This window comes from Austrofundulus limnaeus, unplaced genomic scaffold, assembly GCF_001266775.1.
Source record: "Austrofundulus limnaeus strain Quisiro unplaced genomic scaffold, Austrofundulus_limnaeus-1.0 Scaffold1551, whole genome shotgun sequence".
Taxonomy (NCBI): domain Eukaryota; kingdom Metazoa; phylum Chordata; class Actinopteri; order Cyprinodontiformes; family Rivulidae; genus Austrofundulus; species Austrofundulus limnaeus.
In genome coordinates this window covers 20,182-31,828 of record NW_013953953.1, presented here as the reverse complement: position 1 = coordinate 31,828, position 11,647 = coordinate 20,182, and the positions used below count along the sequence as shown (strand labels likewise).

At 41.5% G+C, this 11,647-nt stretch overlaps 1 protein-coding gene across 1 annotated transcript in view; it reads left to right on the top strand.

The window, feature by feature from the left end:
• Nucleotides 1-11,647, top strand: part of LOC106535758 (laminin subunit alpha-1) — a gene marked incomplete at its 3' end in the record, with an annotated part of 46,774 nt that overhangs the window by 16,131 nt on the left and 18,996 nt on the right. The window contains 11 exon segments of the mRNA XM_014032835.1: nt 3,180-3,359; nt 3,430-3,519; nt 3,612-3,729; nt 3,818-3,996; nt 4,774-4,867; nt 4,941-5,086; nt 6,578-6,718; nt 6,805-6,960; nt 7,031-7,132; nt 7,451-7,665; nt 7,790-7,901. Coding sequence (XP_013888289.1) covers nt 3,180-3,359; nt 3,430-3,519; nt 3,612-3,729; nt 3,818-3,996; nt 4,774-4,867; nt 4,941-5,086; nt 6,578-6,718; nt 6,805-6,960; nt 7,031-7,132; nt 7,451-7,665; nt 7,790-7,901 — 1,533 coding nt within the window.

Here is an 11,647-nt window from a genome sequence, read left to right as displayed (position 1 = left end):
GGTATGTGGAGGAAAATTTCAAATTTATGAGTTGCTCGCGATCATACACCAGTAGAGAGTTGATGTCATTGAAGAAAAACGTGAGAAATAGTAAAAAAACAATCAAAGAGTAGAGAGGTAGACGGCAAGCCTCTAGTGTTGGCGCCATCTTGAAAAAGCTAGTGTTAATAAACACTTGTTAATCCACACTTGACCCATCTCCCGCCTTGCCGCGTGAGCGCTGCAGCTGAGGGTGGGCGGGGTGACATAGCGGAGGATCAGCCAAGCTTCCTCACGCTCCGCACGTAGCACGACCATTAAAACACTGCTGGGGTACAAGGGGCGGGGTACACCCTGGACAGGTCGCAAGTCCATCACAGGGCCACATATAGAGACAAATGAGACAAACAACCATTCACTCTCTCACTCACACCTAGGGACAATTTAGAGTTATCAATTAACCTAACAGTCATGCTTTTGGTCTGTGGGAGGAAGCTGGAGTACCCGGAGAGAACCCATGCATGCACGGAGAGAACATGCAAACTCTACCCAGAAAGGTCCCCGGACCGGGATTTGAACCGGTGACCTTCTTGCTGAGAGGCATCATGAAAAACAGATAAACTTAAGACCATTCAAAATACATCACTAGTATTTAGTTGCACCACCTTTGGCTTTTATAACAGCTTGCAGTCTCTGAGGCATGGACTTGATGAGCGACAAACAGTATTCTTCATCAATGTTGTGCCAACTCCCTTTGATAGCATTTGCCAGATCAGCTTTGCAGGTCGGAGCTTCTTGTGGACCATTTTTTTCAATGTCCACCACAGGTTTTCAATTGGGTTGAGATCTGGACTATTTGCAGGCCATGACATGGACTGAATGTGTCTTTCTCCAAGGAATGCCTTCACTGTTTTTACCCTATGGCACGATGCATTGTCATCTTGGAAAATGATTTCATCACCTCCAAACATCTGTTCAATTGAAGGGATGAAAAAACTATCCAAACTGTCAATGTAAACTTGTGCATTGATAGAAAAATGAACCACAGTCATATCCCCAGTGCCTTTGCCTGACATGCAGCCCCATATCATAAGGAYTGTGGAAATTTGGTTGTTGTCTTCAGGCAGTCCTCTTCATAAATCTCACTGGAAAGGCACCAAACCCTCAGAGGCCTTGGACGCTTTTTGCTCTCTCTCCTGACCCTGTACCTTTTTCCTTGCTTTGYTGCTGGATCAAGGTTTTTTTCCTCCTCTATTTATCATTCGACAACAAAAGAATTATGGATCTGGTCAGCTGGTCTCTGAATGTAATTGATACCATTTTTCCACTCTGARATTGGAGCGTGAGGAGTGYAGTTGTCCCAGCGGAACCGTGGCTGCTGGGCAAGAGTTGGGTAGCTGGGGTGGAATCTGATCTGCCTGGCCCCACTTTCTATTGAAGATGCGTTTATATTTGGATTTATGATAATCGAATTCCTGCTGATCGGCTGTGGAAGAGTTCTGGTTTATCAGAAAATGAAATCAATCCTGACAGTGGTCCGCGCCTGAGAGAAGCTGTCTGGGTCCCTGGATGGGATTTCCCGTACTGAAAATGCACAGACTCAAATTGGGAGATTTAAGTCGCAGACTGGACGTGGTTCTGGCTAGGACCGCAGCCCAGCATCGTGGCTGTGAGGATTAAAGGCAAGATCTGGGTGAAGTTCATACGAGAGAGGCGAGATGGTAAACAAATCTGGAATATTGGCATTTTTTGCAACAACAGAGGCACAGTTAAGACTTAAAGCAGTGGAAGAAAGGTTGCTTGCCCCCAAAGAATTATGGTCTTTTCATTGGATTCCTACAGCTGTGACCTTGGTCGAAGGCTGATAACAACCTCCCTGGAATGACATGTGAGGAGGAAACCTTGATCCCCCCTCCCATCCCAACCCGCTCCTGTGTCTGGACCAGTCTGAAGGCGTGTTGGGTGGAGACAGAGAACTGAACTCTGGTGACCTGTGCTTTGATAATATCTGGTTTGGACTCTGGAGGTCTGTTTGGTTCCGGCACAAAGTCTGCCCTGGATCTCACTGGCTCCGCTGCACCCCTCCCCTTACCATATGTTTTCACCCCCTCCCCCTCGCTAGCWGGCTGCACTTTTGCAAAGAGTAGTTTTTTGAGCTTATGCTCGTGTGCTTTTCTGGATAAAACACAGGATCAAAGCTATTTTTAACTCATCCTTCCTATGTGTGTGTATTCTAAACTGCAAAGGTAGCGCACTACATTGCAAAAGACCCTAGACATACGTTCCCCCATGTTTGTCATGCGTGTGTGTTTCTCCGGAAGGATGTTCTAAACTGCAAATTCCTTGTGTGTATATTTACGTATACTTCGCCAATAAACCTGATTCTTATTCAGATGGGTTTTTTTAGCTTTCCTGTATTGAAATCACATTTCCTTTAGGCCATTTCTTATGGTTAAGTCACATAAATTGGCTCCAGCTTCCTCTCATTTATGCTTCATCTGTTTAGTTGTACTTTTTCAGTTTTCAAGACAAATGKCCTTAAGTTGTTTGTCTTGAYGCTTTGATGTCTTTCTTGGTCTACCAGTACACTTGGCTTTAACAACCATCCCATGCTGTTTATATTTGGTCCATATCTTGGATACAGCTGACTGTGAACAGCCCACATCTTTAACAACCATGTGTGAAGAGTTACCTTCTTCAAGAAGTTTCACAATCCTCTCTATTGTTCAAAGAAACACTTCTCTTGTTGAAGCCATGGTTCCTGCCACTCCACTTGGTCCAGCAGCCCTCCAAGGTGTCATGACTGCAGGTGTTTTTAACTGCAGACTAACSAGCAGATCTAATCTGAGGCAGGTGTCCATTTAGGGAAAGGAAATTGACTGGGTGTGCCCTTATTTTCTATGTTCAATTTGAGTGATTCCATACTTTTTCCCTCAGAATTGAGTGATTCTATATTTTTCCCTGTGCTTGGTCAATAAAAGTAACACTCACTGACTTCCACAATGTTTTCTCTTCATTTCTTTGAGTGTTCCTGAAAGCCAACAAGTTGCACTTTGGAATGACCTTAATACTGAATCATGTTTTTGATCTGAGTTTGTTTTACAGAATGAAATGTCTGAATGAGTGCTCATCCAAGACTGGTGATTCCATACGTTTAGCTAGGGGTTGTATAATGTGTCTGTAACCTGTCTGTCTCTCAGATTCACACATCCTTAATTAATGGACGTCCCGGAGCCGATGATTTGACCCCTGATCTTCTGAACTTTACATCAGCTCGTTACATCAGACTGAGACTTCAGCGAATAAGAACTCTTAATGCCGACCTCATGACATTAAGCACCCATGACCCACAAGACATTGACCCAATTGTGACCAGGAGGGTGAGACAGACAACAGACACACTGTCATTATGGTAGGTTGATTCCAAACTCATCTTATTCTGTTTTTCAGTATTTCTACTCCATCAAAGATATTTCTGTGGGTGGGATGTGCATCTGCTATGGACATGCCCAGAGCTGCCCATTAGATCTGGTTACAAAGGTAACATCAATCATCTGCACCTGTTTGGTTGTCAAACTTGAAGAACAGGTGGACATGTAAGGAACAATTTCTATCTTTGTCTGTCCCTCCAGAAGCTACAGTGTGTGTGTGAGCACAACACCTGTGGAGAAAACTGTAATGACTGCTGCCCTGGTTACCATCAGGTGCCTTGGAAACCAGGAACTATCTCTGAGAGAAACACCTGTGAAAGTATGCAAGATCAAAAACAGAAAAGTCAAGAGAAAATTAGATAATTACCTAACTCTTACTTTGTTTTTGTGTCTCACATGTCTCTCAGAGTGCAACTGTCACAACAAAGCCATAGACTGTTTTTACAATCAGACTGTTTCTGAACTCTCTTTGAGTTTGAACACTCATGGTCTGTTTAAAGGAGGTGGGGTTTGTATAAACTGTCAGCAAAACACAGCTGGTGTCAACTGCGAGACCTGCAAGGATGGCTACTACAAACYCTCTGAGGTACCAACTTATCCATCTATCTATACATCCATGCATCTTCTTCCTCTCACCTTTAGTCTGCTCATGAAAGTAACAGGTCAATGAGGAAAAAGTTGACGTCTCTACATGATGGCACATTTCAGCTCCTCCTAGGAATCCCAAGATGTTTTCAGGCCATAGAGGATATACTGTATATTGTTTTTCAGAAGGTTCTGGGTCTGTCACAAGGTATCCTCCTATAAAGACATGTCGAGAAAACTTCCAGATGAAGGTGTTGAGGAAGCCAGATTTTTTATGTGAAGGAGTAGTGGCTTCAACCCAAGCTCTCCCCAGAAGATGGAGGTCTTCACCAGAACTCTAAGGCTGAGCCCAGATATTCTACAGATCATTTCAGCTGCTTGTTTCCAGTGTCTCTTTCTTTCAGTCATAGTTTATTCTTCATGATCATAGATGAGGTTTGAAATATAACTAGACCGGTAAATAGGGAGCTTTGCCTTTCAGCTCATCTCCTTTTTCACACAACAGACCAGAACAAAGTATTCGTTCCTGCTGATGGAGCAAAGATCCATCAATACATTTCCCTCTCCATCCTGCTCATAAGCAAAAGACTCACCCTCAACCCAGACCAAAGCCATGTAAGCATGAAGAGAACATGTAAACTCTTCAGAGAAAGATCACAAGTCTGAAGAGAGGATTGAACCCAGGACCTTCTTGTAAAAGAAAACAATGCTGACCACTAAGACTATGTCCTGTCATTTTGAAATAAAACATTTTTTGTGCAATTTTTTGTTTGTGTAGGTGTCTCCATACTCAGATTTCCCGTGTGTGGAGTGCAGGTGCAATCCAGCTGGATCAGAGTCCCAAGTCTGCAGCAGAGATGACTCAGAACCAGGTGAACCCTTTTTCCATTCCCCACAGTAAAAATGAATTGTAGCTCTGACTGCATGATTCTGTTTTGTCTGTAGGCCAGTGTGAATGTAAAGAGGGCTTCACAGGTCATCGATGTGATCATTGTGCATYTGGATACAGCGATTTTCCTCATTGTGTTCAATGCAAGTGTAACCCAGCAGGTAGCACCAACTCTGACCTTTGTGGCCCCTGTACCTGCAAGGTAAGCTTTGTCCTCAGATTTTTCACCTATCTTCTGAAGTCTCACATGTTTCATTTCATTTATTGTTTATTTGAATAAGGACAAGTGTCAAGTATTAACAATATCCTGGATATTTTTTGATTGAAAGTGCATTTATTAAAAACTGAGCAACTTGTCCACTCTGATTTAATCATAATTACCTCYGCCAARGGTGAGGTAATGTTTTCGGTCGCGTATGTCGGTTGTTTATCGTTCTGTTGCTCTGACTGTGGACAACATTACTTAAAAACTTGTGGACAGATTGTCATGACATTTTTAACACATGTGGGTACTGGGCCAAGCAACACACCAATAAATTTTGGTGATGTTCCGGATCACGATGCGGATACAGGAATTTTTTATCGTTTAACAATCTGAGATTGGCAAAGCTGTGATGCTTTCATAGGGCCTCTGTAAAAAACAGTGAGCTGGATTGGACAGCACTGACTTCAAACTTTATAAAAGTAATGTTGAAACCAGATTTAATGATGAATAATTTTTACCATAATATGCACATTTGGAGAACTTTTTGTGACCAGAAAGTCCGTGACTGAACCATGAAACCTATTTTTCCCATTTCCTCAAACACACCACATTTCCGAACAACCAATCAAAACAGTTTCTCGCAACTAGGCTTGTAAACAGAGAGTTGCCGGGCCTCACAGTTTGGAGACGGGAGGAGCCAGGAAGCACTTTATAAATAGAGTCAAACCATTACAAACTCATACAAGGAGATAAAACAGACGTTTTACATGGTGAAATGTGACTGATGAAAACTTAGGAGCTTAATCCCACACCAGTTTGACCATGAATGACGTCAGGTGACGAGTCTTGACTTTTTTTTCCACATTGGACTCCACCGGGAAGAAATTCTGTGCACACTGCTGCTTAAATGTTCACTACGTCAGAACTTATTTGGCAAATGTGTTTTCATCTCTGCTTTTGCGCATTAACTCTTACAAGATGGGGGAAATAGGTCTTGGCAGAGGTTTACACTCTCCGAGGGCTTCTAGTTGATACATTCTTCCAGTATAGCCACTGTCCCTCCTCTGGACATGCCCAAACAATCTCACTCTGGTCTCTAACTTTATCTCCTATTTGTTCAACTTGTGCTCTTCCTCTGATGATCTCATAATCTTAACCATTCTCATCACCTCCAAGGGGAACCTCAACACCTTCAGCTCTAATACTTTCAGCTCTGTCTCTTGTCWATGACACTGCTGCCACTGTCTCTCATAATTGTATTCAATATATCTGGAAAGCTATTGCAGTACACCTTTTTAAAATGCACCATTACCAGCTGATATAATTCAAAAAAATATTTTTAGGTTTCATTTCATGATTTACAACAAGTATCCGTCCCATGTGTGAATATTTTATGTTCTTGAATCAGTTGCATGCCCACCCTAACTCAAACAATTACCAGTTTACCTGATATTTAGCATCTTTGGAAWTCTCTTCCCACTTATGCAGGTGAACGTGATGGGAGTCCACTGTGATCTATGCAAACCAGGTTTTTACAACTTACAGGAAAGCAACGCTCTCGGATGTACCAAGTGTTTTTGTTTTGGTGTTTCTGATGTCTGTGAGAGTTCTGGCTGGGCCACAGCTCAGGTAAACATTTACCACATTTAAGATTGATGCAAATCAGACTCACGATTAATAAATGTTAAAGGTTTATACTTCTATTTGTTTATCAGACTATTTTTAGAGATGGAATACTTCATCCGCCTGATTCTTTCCAACTCCCACACATTGATGGAAATAAACTCACAATTAACAACAACACTTTGTCTGGCAAAAACCACCAGAAGGTGCTGTGGTGGGTGGCACCTAAAGCTTTCATTGGCAGCAAGGTCAGCTACAATATCTGAATAAAATCTCAGATATGCCTGTATGCCCACTAACCTCCTTGCTGCTCTACAGCTGGTATCTTATGGAGGGTTTCTCAATTTCTCTGTGGTTTATGATATTCCATTGGACAACAAATACCAAGTTCTGCCAGCCTACTGTGACATCCTCATTGAGGTGAGAACAAATTAGTGATCAGTATCTGAGATTATAGATGAAAATCCCAGTGGTTTTAATCCAATACATCTTCATTATAACCTGAACAATAACCTAACCCTGCAAGCTCACAATAATGCAATCAATAGTACCAAACAATATTAGTAACTATCTTTAGATTGAGGCTGAAGTGGTATCAATGAACAGTAATCTTTCATTTAGTTTTTAAATCAAAATAAAGTGTTGTGAAAAAAGTCACTGTTCAGATGTTATGTTGTAATTTTAGACACTGCTACTTTGAGGAAAATAACACCCACTTCCTCTGTTCTTCATTTTCAGGGGAATGGTCAAGCTCTTCATCTCTTGCATCCTCTCGTTCTCTTACTCTCCCCTCTGGCTGAAAACATGGTGGCTGTGGAAATACTTCCTCAGCAATTTGTGGATGATCAAAATGGTGCACAAGTTAGTCGTGATGATCTGCTGTTGGTGTTAACTAACATGACATTACTGTTAGTCAGAATTCACCTGAACACCTCAGCTGAAGGACAAATACGGTAAGGAGATTGAATTGATTACCTCTAGCGTATGGCAATGACAGCCCACAAGGTTTTAGCAGGTAAATATGAGGTTCATATCAGAGGTCCAAACATTAATATCAATGTTTCTGTGTGTGTTCAGGCTCAGCTCAGTCTCTTTGGACTTTGCAGATTCCAGGTCAAGTTCTGGCATTCAGGCAGTTGCCGTGGAGCTGTGTGAATGTCCATGGGGTTATAGCGGCACTTCCTGTGAGGTCAGCAGTTCCTTATTAAAACTAAATAATTCCATTAGATTTGATTCAATTCAGTGTATTTAAATTGCACCATGTCAAAATAAACAATCTTGGGGCACTGTACAAAAAAGTCTAAATAAGCCAGCCGATTGCACTGAATCACTTTGTCACAGTCTTCCATCCTAAGCAGGGGCAGGGTTAGGGGTTAACTAACCTGGCAGCAGTAAAAAGAAAGAACTCCCTTTTAACAGGAAGAAACCTCCAGCAGAACCAGGCTCAGGACAGGCAGCCATCTGCCTCGACCGGCTGGTTGAGGGACAGGAAAGGGACGCAGACAAACACAGAAGAACTGGTCCGGGACTGGTCCAGGTGCACCTAATTCTGGAAGAGAGACAAAAAACTCTAAAATCTTAAAGTAGACAGAGTGTCAGCCTCACGGACAGAAACTGGAAGTTGGTTCCACAAGAGAGGAGCTTGATAACTGAAAGCTCTGCCTCCCATTCTACTTTTAGAAACTCCAGGAACCACAAGTAAACCTGCAGTCTGACAGTGAAGTGCTCTGTTAGGAAAGGATGGAACAATAAGATGTTTAATGTATGATGGAGCTTGGTTGTTAACAGCTTATCAGAAACAGAAATAAATGTCAAATTTGATCAAAGGAAAATACTAGACTTCAGAGACTTTAAGATCCAGGGAGGGAGGTGAAGTTCAAAGTGAATCCCACAGGTGCAGTGGTATTCTTCCTTCATCATGGAGACATGCAGATCAGGGGTGTTACCAACAATCCTTAGAAGAGAACAGAGCTCAGAATTAGCAAGGTCCAGAACTAGTGGTTGAGTGAGGGCTGTAGCTCAAAACAAGAAGTATACTAAGTTCCAGCGAAGATCTTTTCCTCTCTGCAGCCNTTTGGATTAACTGAAGACTTCTTAAAGAGGTTTTTGGATTTCCAGATAATAAAGAATTACAGTAATCCAGTCTAGACCTGATAAATGCATGAATCAGTTTTTCTGCATCATTTTTGGACAAAATGTTTCTAATTTTAGTGATATTACACAGGTGGAAGAAGGTGGTCCTGGTAACATTTTTAATGTGGGGGTTAAAAGACATGTCCTGATCAAAAATAACACCAAGGTTCTTTACATTAGAACTGGAGGCCAGATTAATGCATCCAGAGGAGCTGAAGTGTTTACTCCTAAAATGTGTGAGGTGTGTCGGCAGAATGACCCAGGGCGCAGGCAAAATCCAAAAATGTAAAAATAAAGTTTTATGAACAAAGGAAGGCTGCAGTGGAAGCAACAACTTACAAGGATGACTCAGAAAAAGACACAGAGACCATGAACATGAGAGGACACCACACTAGCTGGAAACAGCCCAATGAACGGACAAACACTGAAGACAGGACACAGAATATAAAAGCAAACTAATGAGGACAAACTACAAACACCTGGGAGAAACACAAGGGCATTCAGGTATGCAAAGGCAGAGCAGCTGAACAGAGAAACACAGAGGAAACTCTGAAACAATAGGAAAACCAAAGCAAAATAAACACAGACTATGACAAAATGTTTAGCTCTAAAAACCACAACTTATGTCTGAGTTCAGAAGTAAAAAATTAACTCATCCAGGTTTTTATGTCTATGAGACATGCTTGTAGTTTAAGTAACTGATTACATTCATCAGGTTTCATGGATAAATATAACTGAGTATCATCAGCAAAACTAAGAAAAAATGCTGTTTAATAACTTTACCTAATGGAAGCATAAAGTGAACAGGATTGTTCCAAGCAACTCAGGAACAGTCAAGCTGTGGAGCTTTTTAAATAGTTTCCAGGTCTTACTCCAAATCTTCCTCATCATCCTCCATCACATCTCTTGTAAAAGCCCCAGTAGTGAGGTGCTGGTTGTGGTACAAGAAGACCAAAGTTTTGAGATTTTTCTTTGTGATTGATCTCCTTTGGTTGGTTAACACCAACTTGTAAATGCTGTTGCTTCGTTCAGCATCTGCCGAGTATTTTGTGGCTAAGACACTGAGGACAGTCATTCTTTTAGGACACCCCATAAGATGTCTAGGTCTACCACTCTGCACAATAAAGCTTTGAGTGCTTTTGGACCCAGGTGGTTAAGATAAGTCTCAAACTCCTTGAGGCACAGCACTAAAACCTGGGATATGTTCGTAGCTTGAAGCACTGTTACTCATAAACGATAGGTACCAAGGATCAAACAACCTGATTTGTCGAAGGAAGTTGATTGCAGGTTGCCCATCTGAAATGAATTTGTTGAGCTTTTCCTCTGCATTKCTGTATGCTTCCTCCACTGGGTTGAGAATCTCCTTCTTTGTTTATGTTTACTACTAAAGCTGATGGTACATTACCTTTTAAAGCTCAGAAAATGTGGTGGCAGACATTTTTTCCCTGTGTGTATGGTTGACCCTACTTTGGCAGAGGTGGTGGTGTTTTTTGTGTACCAAACAAGAGTTTGGATGTTATGGAGAAGGGTGTTACATGCAGTGGTGTCTGCATGGATGTTTCTCCCCTTTAATCTAAAGTGCTGCTGAGCTCATGCAGCTTAAGCAGGTGCAGGTGGTTTCACTCTGCCATCTGATGAGCAGAGTATAAGGCCTGGTGTGAAGCTGAGCTTGATGTCTAGGTTGGTCGTTGGAGTGGCGGAGAAGGCAGAAGGAGAGCGAGTGAACTAGCAAACAAACAAACGAAGGCGGTAGGATTTGATTTGGCGGATTGCATAAACTGTACATTGACTRWAGCAACATGGCTTCTACATCAGGAGGGAATAGTGGAAATGAGATGGAGTGGATGATATCAAGATCATCAAGAATGAAAAGAGCACTTAGGAAGAGACAAGAAAGGGCAAGAAGTTGGTCAGAAGAAAGTGAAACAAGAGAAGAAGCTAAAAAAAGGCAAAAAAATGACAGGGCGAGTTCACAAGAACAAAATGACTACAATAGAGAAGTGGAATTAAAATTTTATTAGAACTGAAACAAGAAGGAGGATTTATCCACCCGATAAAGTTGACAAGAGCAATAGAGGAAGAAATAGGGAAAATTAAAACGGCTAAAATCATGAATAACAGAAGAGTGCTAATATATGCTAGCAGTGAAACACATCAACAAAAGATAATCAGAATGAAAAAGTTGATGKGGGAAAGAATTAAAACATATATTCCAGGGTCTTTATCAAGGCTGAGAGGAGTAATTTCAGGAGTTCCAATGGAAATGACAATGGAGGAGTTGAAAAAAGAAATCAAAGAAGGGAAAATAACAGACGCCACCAGGATTAAAAGTAAAAGAGATGGGGAACTTAAAGACACAATGGCAGTAATTTTACAATTTGAAAATGTTATGCCAGAAAATATTCAGTTGGGGTACATGAACTACAGAGTTAGAGAGTACATCCCCAAACCCTTCAGATGTTTTACTTGTCAAAGAACGGGACACATTGCAAAAGATTGCAAAGGAAAACCCAGGTGTGCAAGATGTGGAGGGCCACATGAATATGGAAAGTGCGATAAGGATTCTAAAATCAAATGTTGTAACTGTGGAGGAGATCATAGTGCAGCATATGGTGGATGTAAAGTACAAAAGGAAGCTAGAGAAGTTCAAAGAATCAAAATAACCGAAAGAGTGTCATATGCTGAAGCTTTAAAAAGAGTAAGGAAAGATGACTCAAGAGAAATAGGATAAAGAAACATAACTTGGAATTCAAATCAAGAGCATAATGACCAAAAACAAATATTGGCACCAACAACAAATAT